Source organism: Phycodurus eques, chromosome 2 (genome assembly GCF_024500275.1).
Source record: "Phycodurus eques isolate BA_2022a chromosome 2, UOR_Pequ_1.1, whole genome shotgun sequence".
NCBI classification, from domain to species: Eukaryota; Metazoa; Chordata; class Actinopteri; order Syngnathiformes; family Syngnathidae; genus Phycodurus; species Phycodurus eques.
Window position 1 is genome coordinate 9,885,310 of NC_084526.1, and position 23,736 is coordinate 9,909,045.

Genomic DNA, 23,736 nt, shown 5'->3' on the forward strand with positions numbered 1-23,736 from the left:
TGTCCCACCGGGAGGAGAGCCCAGGGACGACCCAGGACACGCTGGAGAGACTATGTCTTTCAGCTGGCCTGGGAACGCTTCGGGATCCCCCCGGAAGAGCTTGATGAAGTGGCTGGGGAGAGGGAAGTCTGGGCGTCCCTGCTAAAGCTACTGCCCCCATAACCCGACCTCGGATAAGCGGTAGAAAATGGATGGATGGAAGGATGTATGGATGAAAATAATATAATAATATATAATTATAATATACTCTCAATTTTATTTAAAAAAAATATATATAATTGCTGGGTCGCGGGTGTGCTGGAGCACACCCGTGACCCTTGTGAGGATAAAGCGGTACAGAAAATGGATGGATGGAAATTTCTGATGTCCTTTTATTGGGTTTGTGAGATAATTTGGGTTGAAAATGACCAGGATGACCTTTTTCAAGCTATTCTAGTTGGTATTTTATGCCTTGGCAGTTGAGATGGCCAGATTTCTCATTAGTATTTTATTATGTCAATAAGCTTTGTTCTTATTGGATTGCTGATCTCCCCAATATAAATATGGAAAACAGCTTCGCTCTGATTGGCCGTCGGTAATATCTCACCATCTTGCGGCGGCCATGTCGGAAGAATTCAACTCGTACATTTGATCTCGGCCGCCCTGAACAGTAATCCTGTAGTACATACTACACATTAAAGGTACATAAATGAGAGTACCGCCACTAACTTTATGGAGACCATTGCTGTGCCACAAACTGTGACTACTGAGGCAGTTGATGAACTTTTGGATAATTTCCCGTGTTAACTCCCAAATGTCATGAATGCTGTCGCTCCTATTAAAACTAAGACAATCTTGAGGCAACCAAGAACACTGTGGAGGAGCACAATGATGGTAAAGACCTCGGACCTAGGAAAGCAGAACGACCTAGGAAAGCAGAACGTAAGTGGACAAAAACTAAACTCCAAATTGACTTTGAGCTGTACAGGCAGTCTTTGTAATTTTAACCAAGAGTTAGTCAGGGCTCGACAGCAACACTTCTGCTATCATCAGTAAGAACTTCAACAATACTCGCACTCTGTTTGCTGTGGTTGAAAGCTCACAACCCCCCCCCCCCCAACCCTCCGAAACAGATAGCTCTAGAACTCCTAACAGCAGATAAATGCAATGAATTTGCTTGTTATTTTAGTGAAAAAATACAATCAATCAGGTTAAATATGAGCACAAATCAGCAAACTTGATAAAATGATACTACATCTGAAGCCACCCAGGAAAAACTCTATTACCATGTCAGAATTTGATACAGTTGACCAAAAAACTGTAGAGAAAACGGTTCAGCAGCTGAAACCATCCACGAGCTGTCTTGACTCAATACCATCTGACATTTTCAAAGCTATTGCAAAGTCTGTGCTAGGTGAGTGGGAGCAAATAATCAATTGCTCACTTCAGTCAGGCAAGTTTCCTAAAGCTCTTAAAGTAGCTGCCATTAAGCCTCTGCTAAAAAATACAACGCTGGGCGCTTCCATGTTAGCAAACTATAGACCCATCTCAAATCTCCCTTTCATAGCCAAGATTGTTGAGAAAGTTATTTTTAATCAACTCAGCAATTTCTTGAACTTAAATGGACTTTTTGACACATTTCAATCAGGGTTCCGAACTCATCACTGTACAGAATCTGCTCTTATCAAAGTGCTAAATTATATAAGGTTGAATACTGACTCGGGAAAGGTGTCAATTCTGGTCTTGTTAGACCTCAGTGCGGCTTTTGATACGGTAGATCATAATATACTGCAGAACAGGTTGGAAACGTGGGTAGGACTAAATGGAACAGTTCTTAAATGGTTCAGGTCCTACCTGGAAGAAAGGAGTTATTTTGTAACCATTGGAAGTGTTCAATCTCATCGAATAGCAATGACCTATGGTGTCCCTCAAGGGTCAGTTCTTGGACCCCTCCTGTTCAGCCTGTATACGCTACCCTTGGGTCAAATTCGTCAGAACTTTAATTTTGACTATCATAGATATGCAGATGACACATTTATATCTAGCAGTGTCTCCAGATGACTACAGTTCAATTGAGGTTTTGTGTCACTGTCTAAAACAGATAAATATCTGGATGAGCTAAAATTGTCTGCAATTAAACCACAAAAAAATTGAAATAATTGTTTCTGGCAATAAAGAAAAGAGAATTGTTGTTAGTAAATACCTGGAGTCACTCTTTAAAAACCAAAGACCAAGTCCGAAACCATGGTGTTCTGATAGAGTCCGACCTGACTTTCAACAGTCATATCAAATCAATTACTAAAACTGCCTTCTACCATCTGAAGAACATATCCAGAGTGAAGGCTTGCCTGTGTCAAGCAGATCATGAGAAGCTCATCCTTGCTTTTATCTCAAGTCGACTTGACTATTGTAATGGTCTTCTGACTGGACTCCCTAAAAAGACCATTAAACAGCTGCAGCTCATTCAGAATGATCAGCTCGGGTTCTGACCAAAATAAAGAGGTCAGCGCGTATTACTCCAATTCTAAAGTCTTTACACTGGCTTCCAGTCAGCTTTAGAATAGATTTTAAAGTTCTGCTACTGGTCAATAAATCACTAAACGGTTTAGGTCCTGAATACATGAATGAAATGCTAATGGGATATAAACCCAGTAGGGCTCTGAGATCGACAGACTCAGGTCAAATAGTGGAGCACAGAGTCCAAAGCAAACATGGTGAAGGAACATTTAGCTATTATGCTGCACACAAATGGAATAAGTTGCCAACAGAAGTGACATCAGCCCCAAGTGTGCATATTTTTAAGTCCAGGTTAATGCCATGCTTTCTCGAGCATTTCCACTTTTAAATGATATTTCTTGCACTGTATGCAGTTTTAATTGTATTTTTATTTGATTAGATTTTTTCCCCATTTGTTTTAAACGTTTATAAGCTCCTTTTTTCTTTGTTTTTAAATGCTTTTAATCATGTAAAGCACATTGCGTTACCTTGTGTATGAAATGCGCTATATAAATAAATTTGCTTTGCTTTGCTACACAAGCAGTATATTGTACATTATCAGTTTTATTAAACCATAAAGACAGAGAGAGATAGAGTAGCAATCGCAGATGGACCGGATTTATCAGAGGACGCGGGTGAAAATAAAAAGAGAGAAGGATCTTTTAGGAGGCTGGTCCTGCACTCCCAATTCATTTTAACATAACTGGCGTGTGATGTGCGTTGCGTCCCCACATTTTGGCGACAATGACCACAAGCTTTGCTATTTCATCCACAGTTACATGATAAATTATAAATATAGTTAAGTTCTGTTGTTAAACACAACACATGTATGCTTTATATACTGTTTGTATGGCTTGGCGGCGCGTGCCCGGCTGGGTTGCTGGCTCAAAATCCGAAAATGCACTTCCAGCGTGTGTGAAAGCTTATGTTTATGAAGTCATCCTCCACCAAATCAGCCAGAACACAGCAGAATTCTGGTTCCAAAATGGTAGGAATTTCTCCAAAAGCAAATTGAAGCCATTTATTCTGCAACGCCTCTGATGTCGGCAGTTGAAGCAAAGCCTTGCAAAAAACACAGCGCATTGTCTCTCAGCCATTTTTCCTGAGATGAGTGGGCTATACCAGCCACAAAGTGGGCAGGTACTTGAATATTAATTGATGAAACTAAAGCTATTGCAATCAATCGACAAAACCACACAGATGTCAAACTTAAACCAAGTCACAGAGTCATCATGACCTATGTTATGCATAAAACAGTGGAACAATTTGGATTTGGATGGAATATGACCTTCAATAACATACATCATTATGAAATACAATGTACACACACTTAAACTTAATAAAAATACGATTTCCATAAGGATTCCACATCTGACAATAACACTGACAAGATTATATTTTGCAAACCAGTATTATTTAGTACCGGATTAAATATCACCTTTACCTAATCGTAAATGAACATGAGGGAATAGAAGGAATTAACATACTAATGGAACAAATAACCAGACTTTGATTAGCATGTTAGTGTCAATATTTGGAATTAAAAAATAAATGTGCCTGAGAGAGAGACAGAGACACATCGTTCTGCATATAAATATTAATAATCGGCAGTAACTCAATAAAATGCAATTTAATGTGCTATTTTGTGTAGACATTGCTGCTGCACTCATCATTAGCCCTTACACACACAAAAAAAAAGTCATGTAAAGATGGGCCAATCGATCTAAAGATTGAGATATTCATACTACAATACTATTGTAAAAGACCAATACAAAATATTAACGTTTGTACCAATCTGGGAAACATGTTCAATTTATAAACCTCTAACATGATTGGAATGAAACAGGAAATCAGATCAAACAATATTTTTTTTTATAGTCTGTTTGTTTTACTAATCTGTGCACTGAAATGCACACCCATAATTTTCTCCAGTGGCTGTTATTATAGAGCAGGCTGATATCTTGGCAACACACACACACACACACACACATATACTTATGTTTGTGTGGACTGGACCACATAAGCACTGGTTTACTACACTTCATTTCCAGACTGAGCCTTGCAGCAGCATTCCTGTCAAAGCAGCCATTTCCTTCTTAACATATCCAAGATGGACATATGTCACTGCTGTGGAATTATTCTTAAAACAAATAAACAAAGAGAAAAAAACTACCAAGCATTTTAAGTCAGGCGACATGTCTGAGCCGAGGCTGGACACTTTAACAGCCTTTCACCTACAAACCCCTGTGGATTGGCCCAGAGTAATGGCCTGGCAGATGATGTTGGTTCATAACAATGCGGATCTATCAACAATTATACCAATTTGCCGCAGACATTTCATCACCCATTTACTCAATCTTAAATCTGTTTCAAGTGAACTATGTCTTTATTTTTATTTTCAGGAAAAAAAAGAAAGCATGCAGATAAATCCCTCAACCACCTCTTCAAGTAATCTGGTTCTCACTCCTTTTGGTTGAGAGTTCATGTGACGGTTATATGCTTGAACCTCACAGATAACAGGTATTACGTCTCATTGTATGCATAGAGTATGTCGTGTGTGAGAACTGTACTCGGAAAGCAGTTGATGTACCGTAATTTCTCATGTATAATGTGCACCCATGTATAACACGCATCCTGAAACTTGACATGAAAATACTGGAAAACCCTTCTACCTATGTATAATGCGTTTTTACAATGCATGATTTTGCTTCTACCCATATGATCAAAACATGAAGTATTATCTGTATTTTGTTAGTATTTTCAAATTATTCTGAAGTTAAGCACTTTATTTGAACATGTAATACTTTCTTTGTATTTGGATTTTAATAAGTATTTTAATAAGTATTTTACTTATTTTGAAATTCACATCCCTACTTGTATTTATTAAATGAGAAAACACACAGTTATGGTCATATGTTTGATTACCCAGGCAGAATTTGTAAAATGTGTACAATTATTTAAAGAAAACGTGAAGGGCCAGGCGAAACACATTTAATTTTATTTTAATGGTTTTCAAATGAAACTTTCAACTTGCAAAAATTACAGAAAAGTATTATCATTAAAGAAATCATAACCTCAAAGAAATTAAGGATGGTTGTTGTACCTTCATCAGTCGTATTTAAAAAAAACAAAAAACAATCCTTCACAAATTCTGTCAGGGTATGTAAACTTATGAGCACAACTGTACATATATGCAGTCATTCGTACCCCTGTCATATTGGAATGAAAGTGTAGGTTACACATTTTTCATAACCTTTAGGTGGCGGTGGCATATTCGAATGAATGTTTACACCTTTCTTATAACCTCTAGGTGGCAGTGGTATATTGGAATGAAAGTGTGCTGCTTTTTCGTAACCTCTAGATGGCGGCATACATTTATAAAACGTTAAAGTTTTTTTCATTATACCTATGCATAATGTGCACTATTGACTTTTGAAATTTTTTTTAGGAAAAAAAAGCACATTATACATGAGAAATTACGGTATTTCTTTGAACAGATGAGAAAACGCAATGGGGGAACAGTTATGTTCTTCGTACCCTCACATGGGACTGACATCAGGGCTTATCAACAAAGGGGTAACAAAAAACAAAAAAATAATAAAGTTAGGATGGGCGGAACGGTGGGCGACTGGTTAGAGCGTCTGCCTCACAGTTCTGAGGACCGGGGTTCAACCGCCAGTGTGGAGTTTGCATGTTCTCCCCGTGCCTGCGTGGGTTTTCTCCGGGCACTCCGGTTTCCTCCCACATCCCAAAAACATGCATGGTAGGTTAATTGACAACTCAAAATTGCCCGTAGGTGTGAAAGTGAGTGCAAATGGTTGTTTGTTTGTATGTGCCCTGCGATTGGCTGGCAACCAGTTCAGGATGTACCCCGCCTCCTGCCCGATGATAGCTGGGATTGGCTCCAGCACGCCCGCGACCCTAGTGAGGAGAAGCGGCTCAGAAAATGGATGGATGGATGGAAGTTAGGATGGTACACACCTGGAATGGATGATACCAAGGGTGAATGTTTAATTATAAAACATAACCTTCCGAGTGTGTTGTCACTAAACACTGAGCTTATGTTTAGATTTCAGAACACAAAACAGTGTGTGTGCGTGTTTATGCGAGTGAAACGAGCGCTAAAGGTACATGGTCATGACGGCGCGTCTACTTTCTTATTCGGTGTGCTTGTGATTGATTTTTGCTGCCACAGTGGATTTCAGAGACACGGATGATGATTCTAAAAGGATGGGGCAGAGACATTTTTGGGTTGAGTGGCTCATAACAGCAAAGGCCATCACTGCACTGAAAGAGCAAGTTATTGCACAGGTTAGACTTTTTCATGAAGGCAAGTCATACATTGTTTGTTCCATGGTGTAAAAGATGGTCTTTCCACAAAATTGTCAGAGATATGTATCATTTTCAAAAAAGTAAAAAACAATGAAAATGTACAGTACTTCATTAACACAACTTCTTAGAACTATGTTGACTATTTGTGGGCCTTTCCAGACAGAGGATTTCACAAATTCATGTTTCGAAATTTGGGCATGGCATGAATAATTTTGGGCTGTATGTATTAGCTCTTTGGAGGAGTTTTGATACACGAGTAAATAACTCTTATAATCAGAGATCTCCAAATGTACCATATGCACGTGTCCAATGGCGCTGGTAATGAATGAAACTGAATGATTTGATTAAAAAAAAGAGGAAAACCAATTAAAAAGTATGAGGTTATGAATGTGATAAAAAAAAATTGATTGTTGTTTATATCATTTCATTGAGAATTAAACAATTAACCTTTTATCGCTTTCACATATATTGTTCAATATTGAGCACCATAGAAGGGTGGCTTGTCACATTTTTTTAAGTCAGTCATTGATATGGTTATTTAACATTAAAGAAAAGAAGGCGAGCACACTCACTGGAAAACTGGATGGAAAAACCTTGCTTGCTGATAAAGTAGTCAGCATCAAACTGAAGTGTAAGTATGTTGAAAGTCGAATGGATATCTTCAGGTAAGGCTGGACCGGACCATTCCTTCAAAAGGATCCCGACATCCGATGGCCCAGACGGTCCATCCCAAACTCTAATGATGTCATGGTCGATCTCAGTGTCAAAGACGATAAAGTGGAGACTGAGGAGGAAATAAAAAATAATAATAAAAGATCTGCATGTTTGCTTCATCTTTGCTTTTTCTGGATTTTGGCTTTTTTTTTTTTTAAACACCTGAAGGACTCGTTTGAACAAAGAATGTGAACAGAGGAAGAGTGTGTGTAGAATATAGAATATTCACTGGAAGTTATAATGTTTTTAATATTAACTGTGATTCACTTATTTTTAAAATGTTATGATTCTTACGACGTACTAACTTCATGTTACTAGTTACCTGATAGTCTTGCCAGTATCCGCCTCTATAGTCCAGGTACAGTGGAGATTGTTGTCGTATGGGGCAGGGTATCCCGGAGACAGAATTCGTCCAGACACTGCTCCAGTTATGTGACCTCCACACTCCGCTGCAAGGACACAAGACGGTGACATTGTCAAACGCTGCTTGTATAACCTACTGTACAATTTACAGTTACTGCGGACTTTTGCTTCCATTTGTTTTATAGAAAAAAATAAATCTTATAAACCACAAACTGTTGCATTGAATTATAGTAAACAAACTTTGCAGATGCAGTTGCTGACTTACTACTGTTTCAGCTATAAATTTCATTGAAGATGTTTGAAATGTCGTGAACAAACATTAGCTGTTATAAGATTACTTCACAATGACAATAAGCCTATAAATCGTCATACTTTTAACATTGACTCTCATTATTGTGGCCACGTGATTACTGGTATCAATAATTGTAGTGTTCAAGTCTTCTTTTGCCATACTAAGCTGCTCAACTCAATAAGCGGTTTCTTCTCTATTTGTCTGTATATTACCAAAAGGTATGACGGTTGAAATAAATGAACAGTATGGACAGGCTTGACTCGTAAAATCAACCTTGTATTGCCAAAGCTCCTGTAGAGTATTTGTTTTACTTCTAAGGATCTCCCAGGAGTGCTAAGAATCCAGGAATAAATTAACGCTTAATACATAAGAGATATCCGGCATATCGTGTTTTTTTTCTTTGCACTAAATTGTCCAATATAGTAGCAAGAAAAGGACAGAATGTTATTAGAGGAGCCATTGCAACAGATCTCTTGTGATTAGAAAACAGCTTGGTTAAGAAAGAACTTAATATGTATCTAGGTATTTCTTTTCTTTAGAGGAACCACGATGCGTTCAGTAAATCAACCTACATTATTGCTTCAACTTGACTGCCTCCCAATACAGAAATGGAAAGGGAGAATGACAAGCCCACACCTATCCAGTAAATAACGGTTTCCCAAAATCAGTATGGTGAAGAAGACCACTTTGACTCAGTTTGGGGAAAGATGTGGAATAGGGACAGTATAGAAATTGTTCTGGGCAAAACCACCTCATCTACATGGCAGTAAAAGCAACAATTTTACTGAGCCAGACAGAGAGGGAGTGAGACAAACATAAATGTAGAGTGAAAAATGTTCCAAAAGAGTGACAAAGGAGGCAGATGCAAAGGTATTTAGCCCAGGGACCTGCCAGCAAGTATTCTCCTGGTTGCTGGATTACCTGAAATAAGACAGCACCAAAGCTGCTGCAAATTAATGCTGGACTGTGATGAAACAGAGAGACAAACACACACCTACAAACACACGTACTAGGCCGACAAGTGTATGCACACACATAGATTCTTTGTAGTTTCTATTAGCAACCGAATCAGGCCATGTCCTGCCTCTGGAAGCTCAGGTGTGCAAGCGGGTTAGAGAGAGACAAAGTTTGGTTCAACATTGGGGAATTACAAATTAAAATGTTCCAGAAGCCCACACAATCCCTACAATGAAAGAAGACTTTCATTTGTTGAATATGCAAAGCCACATATTAAAGTCAAGTTAAACTGAATATTCACCAAGCTGACTCTATGAACTTAGACAAGAAGGGGATATTTCTCGATGGGCTTTCTGATGACCAAATTATGTCTGACCTGGGGCATAGAAGTGACCTGATACAAAATTATACTTATTTTACAGCAGTCAACAAAATGTTCCAGTAGAACAGGGGTATCAAACTCAAATTCATGGTTGGCCAAAATTAAAAATTGGGACAACGTCGCAGGCCAAACTCAATATTTAATGAAAATTCACTGCGATGTGCATGTTTCCCTTCTCTCCAGAAATGTAGCGTTAAAGTTTATCATATGACAACAAACTTAAATTTTGCTTAAAAACTGAATCTGAAATAAACAAACTTTAATATTATAAACACGAGAAATCAAATTTGTGATAAAAGACATCAGTGGTATTTGTCTGCTATTTTGTATATAAATAGATAACATGATTTCTTCTCTCTCCATCTTCTATTTATCTGTCTCCAACTACCTCTCTTTTCGATGTAAATCTTTTTTCAAAGGCCAACAACAAAACAACCCAAAAAAATAAGAAGGTCCTTCAATAAAAATCCAAACTTCAAACTATTAACAGTCCCTGCCTACAAGTTGATAAAGGGCATTAAAAAAAAAACATTAATTCAATTATGTTATATTCTTTGTTACAGCCGCGTTGCTCTGCACACACAAACAGGTCTGTCTTTTACTTTAGTGAACAGACAATCTGCCTCCCACCTGTCTTGGAAGTTAACTGTTTTCCATCTTTCGTTTGGCCATTTTCAGGAAGGGGTAGTGTAAATTTGCTCGAGGAGACTGGTAGCATAGTTGCTAACGACTGCAACAGAAAGCGAAGGGGCGCTCACCGGTCTAGACTAATGGGCCAACACACGAGCAAAGCATTCTGGGATTTGTAATATTAGTGGCGCATGTGCTATATACTGGTGGGCCAGCTCTAATACAGATTTGATACGGTCTTCCGGGCCAAATATAATTACATCGCGGCCAAATTTGGCCCCCGGGCCTGAGATTGACATATATGCAGTAGAATCTCTGGCTCGGATTTCTTCTTGACTACAAATGGCACAAGCAATACTGATGGTTCATATTTTCACACTTTTTTTTTTTTTTTTTTAACAGTATGAATAATTCCAGGATCAATGACGTGTCCCTGTTAGGCACTGTAGTAGATACCCATCTTGGACAATGTAAGATATGAATCATAGATCAGTAAGTATCTGTGCCAGCACATTCTGATCCACAGGTTAAGGTGAGTAGAACCCCAAATGGCGATGTGTTGATGGGGCACTGAGAGCATGGTGCGCAAGAGCCGTGTTAAACACAGAGATTTTTGCAGTCTCAAGGGATTAAAAAAAAAAAAAAAAAAAAAAAAAATGCTCAGTGTCTTGGCTTTATCAAAGCTGGTGGGCACACTGGTGTCCGACTCGGTTACTTATGCACCGTGTTCCGATGCTTGCTTCGCTTCAGGCCTAAACATCTGGCCAGAAATGATGGACAAAACGTGTGTAGTCTGTCCTTGCCTTCCTCCAAAAACTGGGACTGTGCAAGTCAGGCTTGGTTAAGGGGATGTTCCAAGCTTTGAAAGCCAAACGCTGTTGTGGTGAAGGTAGAGTTCAAGAGCTAGGCATCACTCCAGCAGTAAGGGAGGTCTGTGTCAGAGCTAGAGCACGTAGGAATGATATATATCGCAAAAAACGGCAGTCCTCCACAATAGCATGGGTAGTGAGCATGTGGTCAAAGTGCTTTATCAGGAGAACAATATCAGACAAGCAAACATGGGTCAGTGGCTGACATTTGGTCTTGGCCGGGCAGTATTTGGTTCCGCATAAAAGCACAAGCCCTGCAGCCACTTGATAGAGGGAAGAATGCAAATTCACAGTGACAGTCCTTGGATGCTTTGGTACCCTTTGGTACCCAAGTCCCTTTTGGCTTGTGGTTGCCTTGGACATGAAACTACTAAAGGCCAGTATTTTGCATTCCAGGGCCGACACCACAGCCTACTTACAGACTCAAATATGTCGCTTTAATTCATGAGTGCGATACCATACCTGATGGTATTTATCTTGGACAGCACATGTTTTGAGTGAGTGTGTGAGCTTTGTGTGACGTGCACAAGAAGGAAAGAAGGCGGAAGTGTGCACAGCCAGGTGAGGTTGTGGACAAGTTGTATGTAGCCGGAGAGGCCAGCTTGGCAAGCCGAAGGTGCCAGTAATGTTAATTAATATGCTTTGATGGCGGGTGTTCGTGTTCGCTGCTGAGAAGGACACAATAAAGCCTGTAGATTGAAAGAGCACGACAACATCCTGTTCTTCTTACTGTAAGTTGTCAAAGTCACTGGTCTGAGAAGCTAGTTACGAGCTGAATGAGCCAAATAAAACAGTCAGTTTGCCCCTTATTATAACCTCGGCTTTCGTATGATTCGGGTTTCGAGGACTTTTACGCCAAAATTTGGTCCCGGTTTGCGTACATCCGCTCAGTTTTCGTACAAAAAAAAAAAGATTTACCGGAACCGATGTGCCAGGCCATGTGCTTGTGTGACTCAGTTTGCCTTTGTTTCACGTCGACTGACCTTTAACCTGTGTGTTAATTTCGTAGCATTTCGTAAGTTGTGTAATAGGGTTCAACAAATTTGTAAGGCTTACTTAAAAATGCAACTCAAGGCAATAATAACCCTCCCGCTCTGCTCTGCAACACTCGGGCAATATTGGCGTAACACATCCTGTCAAATATCAAGTCTTCAAAATAAAAGCAGGCGGCGTAAAACAGTTTCATCACACTTTCTTTGGCCCCATGGTGGCTTATTTAGCAGTCACACTCAATAAAGAAGCACATAATTGTTTGAGTGTGGCTATTAAAAAGGACAACATGGGGCCAAAGAAAGTGCGGTGAAACTGTTATTTCCTGGTATTATACTGGTGTGCTTTTACTTTGAAGGCCTGACTTTTGACAGGATGGGTTACACTGATGTTGTTTATGACTTCAGTTGTTAATAAAAGCTTGCATTGTGGAATACGACTTACCATCTGTTGAACCCTTTTTAAACAATACACCAAAGTTCAGAGTACCAGCCATTTGATAAAGAAGTAGAGAAAACAGGATAGAACTCAAGAAAGAACTAGTAGTAAAGTCTCTCTCCGCTCTTCACCATCTTCCATACGCCGTCAAGTCTTCAGTAAAGGTAAAGGTAATGTTACATGTTCATTTATGCACTTCATTAGTCATTAACATTTACTACCGGTAGTTATCTTCTGAGAAAAAAAAAAAAAATGGTGAATATTTTTGGATGTCTGGAATTGATTAACTGAATTTACATTATTTCCTATGGGAAATATTTGCTTTGTTTTCGTATGACTCAGCTTTAGTCATACTTTCTGGAACAGATTAATCAAGACAACACAGGTCCCACTGTACTGATGAAAATGTAACATATAATTTCTTATGAGTTGAACTAAAAGGTCATATAATTTTCTAATTATCTTTTAAGAGAGTAAAAATGACATACAAAACATTACGTCATCCATCCATCCATCCATTTTCTGAGCCGCTTCTCCTCACTAGGGTCGCGGGGGTGCTGGAGCCTATCCCAGCTGTCATCGGGCAGGAGGCGGGGTACACCCCGAACTGGTTGCCAGCCAATCGCAGGGCACATACAAACAAACAACCATTCGCACTCACAATCACACCTACGGGCAATTTAGAGTCTCCAATTAATGCATGTTTTTGGGATGTGGGAGGATACCGGAGTGCCGGGAGAAAACCCACGCAGGCACGGGGAGAACATGCAAACTCCATATGTAAGAAATAATTTGTGTTTGTGTTTGTGTGTGGTGATATATGTTTCTTTTCTCTTTTATCAAAAACATTATGTACATCTGTGTAAATAACTGTCTTAAGTCATTGCTATAGACGAGTTAGACTAATACAATTAACAACATAATTTTGTTGTCTTTATATACCAATCGTTTGCATTTGTATCCATTTAGAAACAGGTTTCCATAAAGAAAATGCTACATGCATTTTTTCGAAGGGATATTTTGTTGACTATTTAACTAGCTTCAATCAGACACTTGCTGAAGTGTTTCTATTGCTTTGAGTTAAGATGGAAACCAACATCAAAGCGAACTGTTGGTTGGAGTAGTATATCAAGTGAATGTTGGAGAAGTGTATTTGGAACTATACGCAAGTCAACACTGCCTGGTATCAGGAATGATGCTGCCGATATCGATAGCACTTAAATGTTTGATCAAAAGTTAACAATTTGTGATAAATTATTGTTTTTACTGACTGATCTCCAGCAATACATTTAGCTAAATTGCTGAAATGTGTGAAAGGGTAAAAGGTAGGGGGGTACTCATAGACTGAAATCGTCATTGGCATACAAACCTATACAGGATGGAAGTGGTTTGTCCCAGACACGCCGGTCCCCACTGAGACAGGTCAATGTACTACTACCATGGAGACTGTAGCCAGGGTTGCAGGAGTAAAGGACAAATGTGTTGGCATAATGGCCATCGTCTTGGATCTTGTAGCCATAACTAGGGATACCAGGCTCTTCACATCGTACCAGGTCAAAACCTAGAAGAGACAATGTAAAGAGAATGGCTAAAAAGTAAAAACACACATTTTTCAGCAACAACTACAACAACAACATTTTGAGAGAAATCAGGTTTATAGGTATCAATTACTTTCTTAAGTTACAATTCACATTAATGTATCCAGTTGAGATCATTACTCCATAATTCTATTGTAACTGGAATTACTTTTTCCAGAGCCAAGGTATAGGTATGTTCTGAAGCTATATATATGTATATATATATATATATGGAAAAAAAGTGCTAAAGGTATGTACATATTTGTCAAAAACATTCTTTATCATCTTTACTGTCATGAAATTGATTCTATGTACTGTACATATTCACAAAATGGCTCTTCTGCATTTATCCCATCACAATAGTGCATCACTAGAGCAGAGAGGCACCCATGGAGAAGGTTTTGACGAGAGTTTTGGCACCTTGCTCCAGAGCACTATGGGTGCCCTATTCATTACTCTTCAGCCTAGACTGCCAGCCACTTCACCTACGTATTTGACTAACTATTCACCCATCATTGGTGATTGTTTTACCATTTTTTTTTTTTGTTATGCAGTAATAGTTTTCCTAAAAGTCGCCTTGACTAAAATAGCAGCTGGTCTTGCCCTCTTGACATGCGGTCTTCAAACCCATTAAACATGTGGCTGTGTTTTAAAAATACTTTTTTTTTTGGCAGCTCACTACTCTTGCACTTTGGGCTCAACCCTCAGCAGAAATTGCTTGGAAATCTGAGCGCAAGACTCTTTTCGCCTGTCAGAAGTGCAAGAAATTAGTGTTTTGTTGACTGTGAAAGAGTCTCTTCAAGAGATTTATAGTACATGTCACATTTCTGTTTGTGCTGTAACAGTAAAAGGAATTACTTGACCAAGCAAGCTTACCCAATAACTAATCATCTACTTCCCAATATTTGTGAGAGGAAAAAGAAGGACTTTCTTAAAGCAGTTTTACACAAATATCATCATTGTACATTTTTGAGTAACAACAATTACAGTGAAACGTTATAATTTGAAGCTACATGTATGTACTGCACACAGTAGCAAGAAAAAGTAAGTGAACCCCTTGAAATCAACTGGATTTTTTAACAAATTGGTCATAAAACGTGAGCTGATCTTCATCTAAGTCACAACTAAGACAAACAGTTTTTTTTAAATACCCCACAAACAATTACCATTATATGCCTTTATGTTTTTATATAACAGCATATAAACATCACAGAACTGGGTGGAAAAAGTATGTGAACCATTGGATTTAAATACTTGCTGAACCTTCTTTGGCAACAATGACCTAAACCAAACATTTCTTGTCATTGTAGAGCAGACCAGCACACCAGTCCGGAGGAAAATTGGACCATTCCTTTTCATGAAACAGTTTTACTTCAGCAACATCCTTGGAATATTTGACGTGAATTGCACTCTTGAGTTGATGCCGCAGCATCTAAATTAGGTTGAGGAAGTCAGGGCCCTGACTCAGCCAATCCAGAAGGTGTATTTTCTTCTGTTGAAGCCATTCTGTTGTTGAGCTACTTCTGTCTTTTGGGCCATCCTATTGTTGCATCATGTATATTTTGTTGGGTTTCAATTCGCAGACAGAAGGCCTTCAGTCCATCCATCCATTTTCTACACTGCTTATCCTCACTAGGGTCGCGGGTATGCTGGGGCCTATCCCAGCTAACTGCAGGCGGGAGACAGGGTACACCCTGAACTGGTCACCAGCCAATTCCAGGGCACATATAAACAAACAACCATTCACACTCACATTCATACCTACGGACAATTTAGAGTCTTCAATTACTGTAATTTCTTGTGTATAATGCGCATTTCCCCCCCCCAAGAAAATTGTCAAAAGTCAATAGTGCGCATTATACAGAGGTAAAAGGGAAAATGAAAAAGCTTTCACATTTTATAAATGTTTGCCGCCATCTAGCGGTTATGAAAAATCTGTACACTTTCATTCCAATGTCACCGCCACCTAGAGGTTATGAAAAAGGTGTAGCCTACACTTTCATTCCAATAAGACAGGGGTACGTATGACTACATATACTGTATGTGCTCTTAAGTTAACATAGCCTGGCAGAATTTATGAAATATTGTTTTTTTAAAATTTGAGTGAACAACAACCATCATTAATTTCTTTATGGTTATGTTTTGTTTAATGAAAATGCTTTTCTGAAATGCTTGACAGTTGAATTAGAATCCCATTAAAATAAAACAAAGTGTGTTTCGCCAAGCCCTTCATGTTTTCTTTAAAGAATCGTACCCATCTTACAAATTCTGCCTGGGTAATCAAACAGATGAGCACAACTGTGTGTTTTCTCATTTACTAAATAAAAGTAAGGCTGTGAATTTCAAAATAAGAGCAAGGAAATGAAAAAAGTATTACATGTTCAAATAAAGTGCTGAACTTCAGAATAATTCTTTGAAAAAATACTTAATGTTTTGATTATATGGGTAGAAGCAAAATCATGCATTGTAAAAATGCATTGTACATAAGTAGAATGGTTTTCCAGAATTTTGAGGTCAACTTTGGGGTTGCGCATTATACACGAGAAATTACGGTAACCTACCGTGTATGGTTTTGGGATGTGGGAGGAAACCTGAGTACCCGGAGAAAACCCACACAGGCACAGGAAGAACATGCAAACCCCACACAGGTGAGGCCGGATTTGAACCCGGGTCCTCAGAACGGTGAGGCTGATGTGCTAAGCAGTTGTCCACCGACTCCTGTAAAATTGTTTTGATAAACGGAATTATATTTTTCACCAATGATAGTGATAAGCAGGCCCTGAGGGAGTTTGCCAGTAGCACTGTGGAACATCCAAAAGCACTCTTTTGCAAAGGTCAAACTTGTAGCATTGTTAGCAGTGGTTTCCTCCATGGTGTCCTCTAATAACTTACATTCTTGTTTAATATTGTACGTATTGCAGATTTGTCACTAGAGATATTGGAATCTGCCAGAGAAGTCTGTGTCAGAGATGTCAAGTCTTTGGACGACACTAGGATTTTTATCTCATTGAGCATCATGTGCTGTGCTCTTGCAGTCATTTTAACACAACGGCCATTCCATGGGAAGGTAGCCATAGTGCTAAACTTTCTCCATTTATCGACAATCTGTTTCACTATGGACAGATGAACATCAAGGTAACAAAGATATTATTTTTTTAAAGCAAAGCAAAAGCAAAGCAAATTTATTTATATAGTGCATTATATTCCATGAGCATTTATTTCATGTATTCAGAACCTAAACCATTTAGTGATTTATAGACCAGAAGCAGAACTTTATTATTCTAAAGTTGAGTGAGAACCAGTGTAAAGACTTTAAAGCAAAGCAATGCAAATTGATTTATATAGCACATTTCATACACAAGGTAACTCAATGTGCTTTACATGATTAAAAGCATTTAAAAACCAAGAGAAAAAAAATAAAAGTTCACTTAAAACAGCACACAGTGCAAGAAATAGTTAAAAGTGGAAATGCTCTAAAAATGCATGAGAAAAAAGAAGAGTTTTTAACCTGGAATTAAAAACATTCACACTTGGGGCTGATGTCACTTCTGTTGACAACTTATTGCATCTGTGTGCAGCATAATAGCTAAATGGTGCTTCACCCTGTTTGCTTTGGACTGTGTGCTCCACTATTTGACCTGAGTCTGTCGATCTCTGAGCCGGACTGGGTTTATATTCCACGAGCATTTATTTCATGTATTCAGGACATAAACCATTTAGTGATTTTAGACAAGTAGCAGAACTTTAAAATCAATTATAAAGCTGACTGGGAGCCAGTGTAAAGGCTTTATAATTGGAGTAATATGCTCTGACCGCTGTTTAATGCTCTTTTTGGGGAGTTCAGTCAGCAGACCATTACAATAGTCAAGCCTACTTGAGATAAAAGCATGGATGAGCTTCTCCTGGTCTGCTTGGCACATGCAAGCCTTCACTCTGGATAGGTTCTTCAGATGGTAATTTTGTAATTGATTTGATATGACTGTTGAAGGCGGCACGGTGGACGACTGGTTAGAGCGTCAGCCTCACAGTTCTGAGGAGCGGGGTTCAATCCCCGGCCCCGCCTGTGTGGAGTTTGCATGTTCTCCCCGTGCCTGTGTGGGTTTTCTCCGGGCACTCTGGTTTCCTCCCACATCCCAAAAACATGCATGAATTGGAGACTCTAAATTACCCCTAGGTGTGCATGTGAGTGTGAATGGTTGTTTGTTTGTATGCGCCCTGCAATTGGCTGGCAACCAGTTCAGGGTGTACCCCGCCTCCTGCCCGATGATAGCTGGGATAGGCTCCAGCTCGCCCGCGACCCTAGTGAGGAGAAGCGGCTCAGAAAATGGATGGATGGATGGATGACTGTTGAAAGTCAGGTCGTAATCTTACAGAACACCAAGGTTTTCGGACTTGGTCTTTGTTTTTTAAAGCGAGTGACTCCAGGTATTTACAAGGAGCAATCCTCTTTTCTTTATTGGCAAAAACAATTATCAGTTTTGTTGCGGTTTAATTGAAGAAAATTTTGGCTCATCCAGTTATCTGTTTTAGACAGTGACACAACACCTCAATTGAACTGTAGTCATCTGGAGACACTGTAAGATATAACTGTGTGTCATCTGCATAGCTATGATAGTCAAAATTAAAGTTCTGAAGAATTTAACCCAAGGGTAGCATATACAGGCTGAACAGGAGGGGTCCAAGAACTGACCCTTGAGGGACACCATAGGTCATTGCTGTTCGATGAGATTGAACACTTCCAATGGTTACAAAATAACTCCTTTCCTCCAGGTAGGACCTGAACCATGTAAGGACTGTTCCATTTAGTCCTACACATGTTTCCAACCTGTTCAGCAGTATATTATGATCTACCGTATCAAGTCGCACTGAGATCCAACAAGACCAGAATTGACACCTTTCCCAAGCCGTGGCTCTATGGTTAAGATCATCGCCTGCCACCATGGGGGACCTAGGTTCAAGACCCAGACTGGACCATCCACCAACATCCCCTGGACTCATGGCTGTGGTGTCCTTGAGCAAGACACTGATACCCTGAAATGTTCCCCGGGCGCTTCAGCTGCCCCCTGATCCAGTGTGTTCACTATGATGGGTAAAATGCCATTTCGTGTGCACGCATGCATGTTCATGACAATAAAAGTTGATTCTACTTCTTCTTCTTCAGTATATAACCTTATATAATTCAGCAGATTCTGGACTGTGATGAGTTAGGAAACCTGATTTAAATTTGTCAAAAAAGTCCATTTAAAGTTCAAGAACCGATCAGCGTTCTATTTTTTAGAAGAGGCTTAATGGCAGATACTTTAAGAGCTTTAGGAAACTTGCCTGACTGAAGTGAGCAATTGATTATTTGCTGCAAATCAGCTAGTACAGACTTTGCAATAGCTTTGAAAAGGTCAGATGGTATTGAGTCAAGACAGCTCATTGATGATTTCAGCTGATGAACCATTTTCTCTTATCGTTTTTTGGTCAACTGTATCAAATTCTGACATGGTTTTTCCTGATTCGCTTCAGATGTAGTATCCTTTTATCATTTTGCTGATTTGTGCTGATATTTAACCTGATGGATTGTATTTTTTCACTAAAATAACAAATTCATTGCATTTATCTGCTGTTAGGAGTTCTGAAGCTATCTGATTCGCGGGGTTGTGAGCTTGTCAACCACAGCAAACAGAGTGTGAGTATTGTTGAAGTTCTTACTGATGATTTCAGAAAAGGTGGCACGGTGGACGACTGGTTAGAGCGTCTGCCGAGCAGTTCTGAGGACCGGGGTTCAATCCCCGGCCCCGCCTGTGTAGAGTTTGCATGTTCTGCCCGTGCCTGCGTGGGTTTTCTCCTGGCACTCCGGTTTCCTCCCACATCCCAAAAACACGCATGGTAGGTGAATTGAGAACTTTAAATTGCCTGTAGGTGTGAATGTGAGTGCGAATGGTTGTTTGTTTGTATGTGCCCTGCGATTGGCTGGCAACCAGTTCAGGGTGTACCCCGCCTCCTGCCCGATGATAGCTGGGATAGGCTCCACCACGCCTGTGACTCTAGTGTGGAGAAGCGGCTCAGAAAATGGATGGATGGATTTCAGAAAAATTTTGCTGTCTAGACCTAACTAACTCTTGGTTAAAATTACAAACACTTTGTCTGTAGAGGTCATTGTCAATTTGGAGTTTAGTTTTTCTCCACTTACGTTCTGCTTTCCTAAACTTTGATTTAGAGGTCGTTAGCATCATTGTGCTCCTCCACGGTGTTTTAGGTCGCCTCAAGATTGTCTTAGTTTTAATAGGAGTGACAGCATTCATGACATTTGAGAATTTCCAGGTGAAATTATCCAAAAGTTCATCAACTGTCTCAGCATTCACAGTGTGTGACACAGCTAATGTCTCCATAAACTTAGTGGAAGGACTCTCATTTATGTACCTTTTATTAATAGACATACAGTAGAGGTTGTCTGAACTTTTGGGAGAATTTGTAATTCAAAGAATACACAAAAATGGTCAGAAATGGTCAGAAATAGCCATATCCTTCGTGTCAACCTTGAGTGTGGGTTGGACTCTTAATATGTGGAGAGAGGTCAAATGTGTCCAGTATAGCAGAGAGTTCTTTCGATTTTTTTCCCCATGTTATTTTCAACATTAATGTTAAAGTGCCCCGTTATGACAAAATAGTTGTAGTCAGAGCAAATATCTGACAGCAGTTCTGAAAAATCCTCCATAAATGTTCTATTGTACCTTGCAGGTCTATAAATTATTAAAACAATAACCTCTGGGTCATCTTTAACGAAAAAACAGAGATATTTAAAGAGCTCAAATCAGCCAGCATCATTTCTTTATATTGAATTAATGACTTAAAAATAACAGCAATACCACCACCTTTTTTCCCTCTTCGACACTTGTTCATAAAATAAAAATTTGCTTTTTACCCTTTCCAGGTTTAGCCAAGTTATTATTTCTTAATTGTAGGTATTCTGAGAGCTCTTTTGTGCAAAGGATGGCTCACACTGGGAAATGTTTCTTGAAAAGATAAAACAAAAATCTGGTGTGTTTTGTAACAAGGCACATATTTTATGACCACTACACTGTACCAATAGACCTTAAATCACTTTTTAACTTACTTGTGTATGTGAGGTGAAAGCCCTGATTTGTTCCAGAGGCGTTGCTGTTGAACTCCAGCCACAAGTGATTGGAGGTACTATTGATGATATGACCCATCATAACTTCCCGGGTGAAGTTCCCAAGGAGACGAGATGAACTGTTCTCACCATCATATACCTGTCAATCATAACACATGATAATCAGGGGGACTAAATGGAAGACTTTGTTGATTTTCTAACTTGAGAAATCAACACATTTTTATCACAAGTGGGAATAAATGTAAGTGATCAGTGGAGAGTTAAAACTATTTCAGAGTTTAGAATGTATCCATTCACGATTAAGTTAACATAAGCAACAACTACCAAAGAGAACACTACAGTGATACATGGTACAAACTATATGTATACATTTTGTATTTGTAAAGTAAAATAAACAGCAATCCAATTGAAGATGATCTCTAGTTTTGATTGTGTGCTAGCCTGATTCTTGATTGTGTATATACTATGTTGGCATCAGTTTGTATGTTCAGCAGTTGGATTTGGTTTTACGTGAATAAAACGACTCAAGAAGAGTCATTTTATGGTTGGACGTTCTTGTTATTTGACTGCTACTTGAAGGGAAGTATTTTCAGTCTGCAGTACCAATCCGCCATAACAGTATTTGACACTGTGCCACATACTGACAGATTAGTGATCACACATCTGCAGGTAGAGCAGTATTTCCTTCCCTATTTCTGATTACCTAAAACTGTCCCCGAAAAACTGCAGTTATCTTTACATCTTCTGTGTTACATCTCTACAAACGGCAAAGGCCTTATGAGACTGAAATTAAATCTAGAGCACAACCTCTGCCATTATGTGCGGGAAATATTACAGGTGGTACATCTTGTTGTCAAAACTCATTCTAAGGTCAACATTGGATCAGATATGTAAAAAATATATAGTAAAGCTTTCAATCAAATATTTCTGCTTTCTACTGAAACATGTTGGTAGTTGTCAAAGTTGTGAAAATAAAACAGAGGTAAATCCAGGATTTCATTTAAAACACTGCCTTGACTTCTGTGTTCATTTTGCAACCTTTGCCAAAATTAGTCAGTCACTCACTTTTCATTGGGTTGCCCTTTATAAGTAAAACATTCTAAGCAGGCAAATATTGTCCATAGGGTTCAATATGGCATCAGTCCACAGCTTTAACAAAACCTTTGTTATGGTTCAGCATACAAAGAGATTTTGGACAATTCCATGATCCCAACTTTGTGGTAACACCTTCCTATTTCAACATGACTAGTGCACAAACCAAGGTCCATAAAGACACGAATGAGAGAGTTTGGGGCAGATGAACTTGACTGGCATGGCCTACACAAGAGTCCTGACCTCAACCCAATAAAACACCTTTGAGGTGTATTAGACCGGAGACTGAGAGACAGGCCTTCTCATCCAAAATCAACATTTCTCATGAACAGACTCCTAAACCTTGTTAAAAGTCTTCCAAGAAGAGTTGAAGCTGTTATAGCTTCAAAGGGTAGAGCAAAGTCATATTGAAGCCTATGGATTAAGAAAGAGTTGTAAATTAAATTCATGTGAGTCGAGGCAGATGAGCAAAAATGTTTTTTTAAGCTCACTACCTTTTAATAATGTCACAAATGTCCAGTACTTTGCGTTAAAACCGTTTTTAGTTAATTTTCTATATAATAAATGTCTTCTACTGATTTGCTATAAACTGCCAAAAAATAGACCTGCCAAAATCCAAATCTAATCTGCTTTGGCGTAGGACTGTATAACGTTGTGACATGAGGTAACAGATCATTTCACCATGGGTAGAAACGAAAATATTTGAAACAATGGACGGAAATTAATCAATGTAGAAAAATATGTTCAAACTGTTTTTCCTTATTCCTCACAACCAACACCCTCCCATTTCCTGTCACAAGCTCCGAATTTTCCTTCTCTCTCTCACGCTCAATGCTTATGTAAAACTCAGTATGGTTGATGAAAATCCCTGCAGCTCATAAATCATCATGTCACCATCAGCCACCCCGTTCCCTCTCGGACGGAACCTTTTCTCATACAACAATTCCAGCACTTGGTTTCTGTCTTAATCTTCCTTTTTGACCTCAGGGTCGGGGTATTGGAACAGATTTTGTCAAACACATAATTATGTCTTAACAGTACTAGGGCAAAAAAGTTAGCGTTGTAATGCTCTGTTCACTTCTAACTAAATATTTGTCCTGAAGCTTGTAAAATGATAAGTGTTTCAATTATTCACCCAAAGCCTCAGCTCATTCAGAATGTTTAAGCATCCTACAATATATCTAAAAGCAAGCAACCTTGAAGCAGGAACTTTTTCAGCCTCACAACTTTTTTTTTTCTTCTTTAAGTCATTGTCCAAAGTTTATGATCAAAGTACATAAATTAGAATCATAAATTGAGAGCTTTGGCTCCTGGCTGAAATATGGACACTCCACAAATCTACCTGTATATATATATATATCTATATATATATAAATATTATACCATATTGGAACCTTATTTGAGTACAAGGGCTGAAGCGCTTTGCTCACTTAAAACCTGACACATTACTGTATGACAATTTGGAAGATGGATTATCAACAATTTTAAATTAACATATACAACAT

General features: G+C 38.9%; 1 protein-coding gene across 3 annotated transcripts in view; it reads right to left on the bottom strand.

Moving 5' to 3' along the window:
- Nucleotides 1–23,736, bottom strand: part of LOC133396537 (CUB and sushi domain-containing protein 1-like) — a 620,476-nt gene that overhangs the window by 118,058 nt on the left and 478,682 nt on the right. For all 3 annotated transcript variants that reach the window (XM_061666524.1, XM_061666517.1, XM_061666531.1), the window contains 4 exons: nt 21,122–21,278; nt 13,812–14,003; nt 7,844–7,970; nt 7,380–7,591 (listed from right to left, as the gene is read on the bottom strand). In XM_061666524.1, the coding sequence (XP_061522508.1) occupies nt 7,380–7,591; nt 7,844–7,970; nt 13,812–14,003; nt 21,122–21,278 (688 nt within the window). The remainder of the gene's footprint in view (nt 1–7,379; nt 7,592–7,843; nt 7,971–13,811; nt 14,004–21,121; nt 21,279–23,736) is intronic.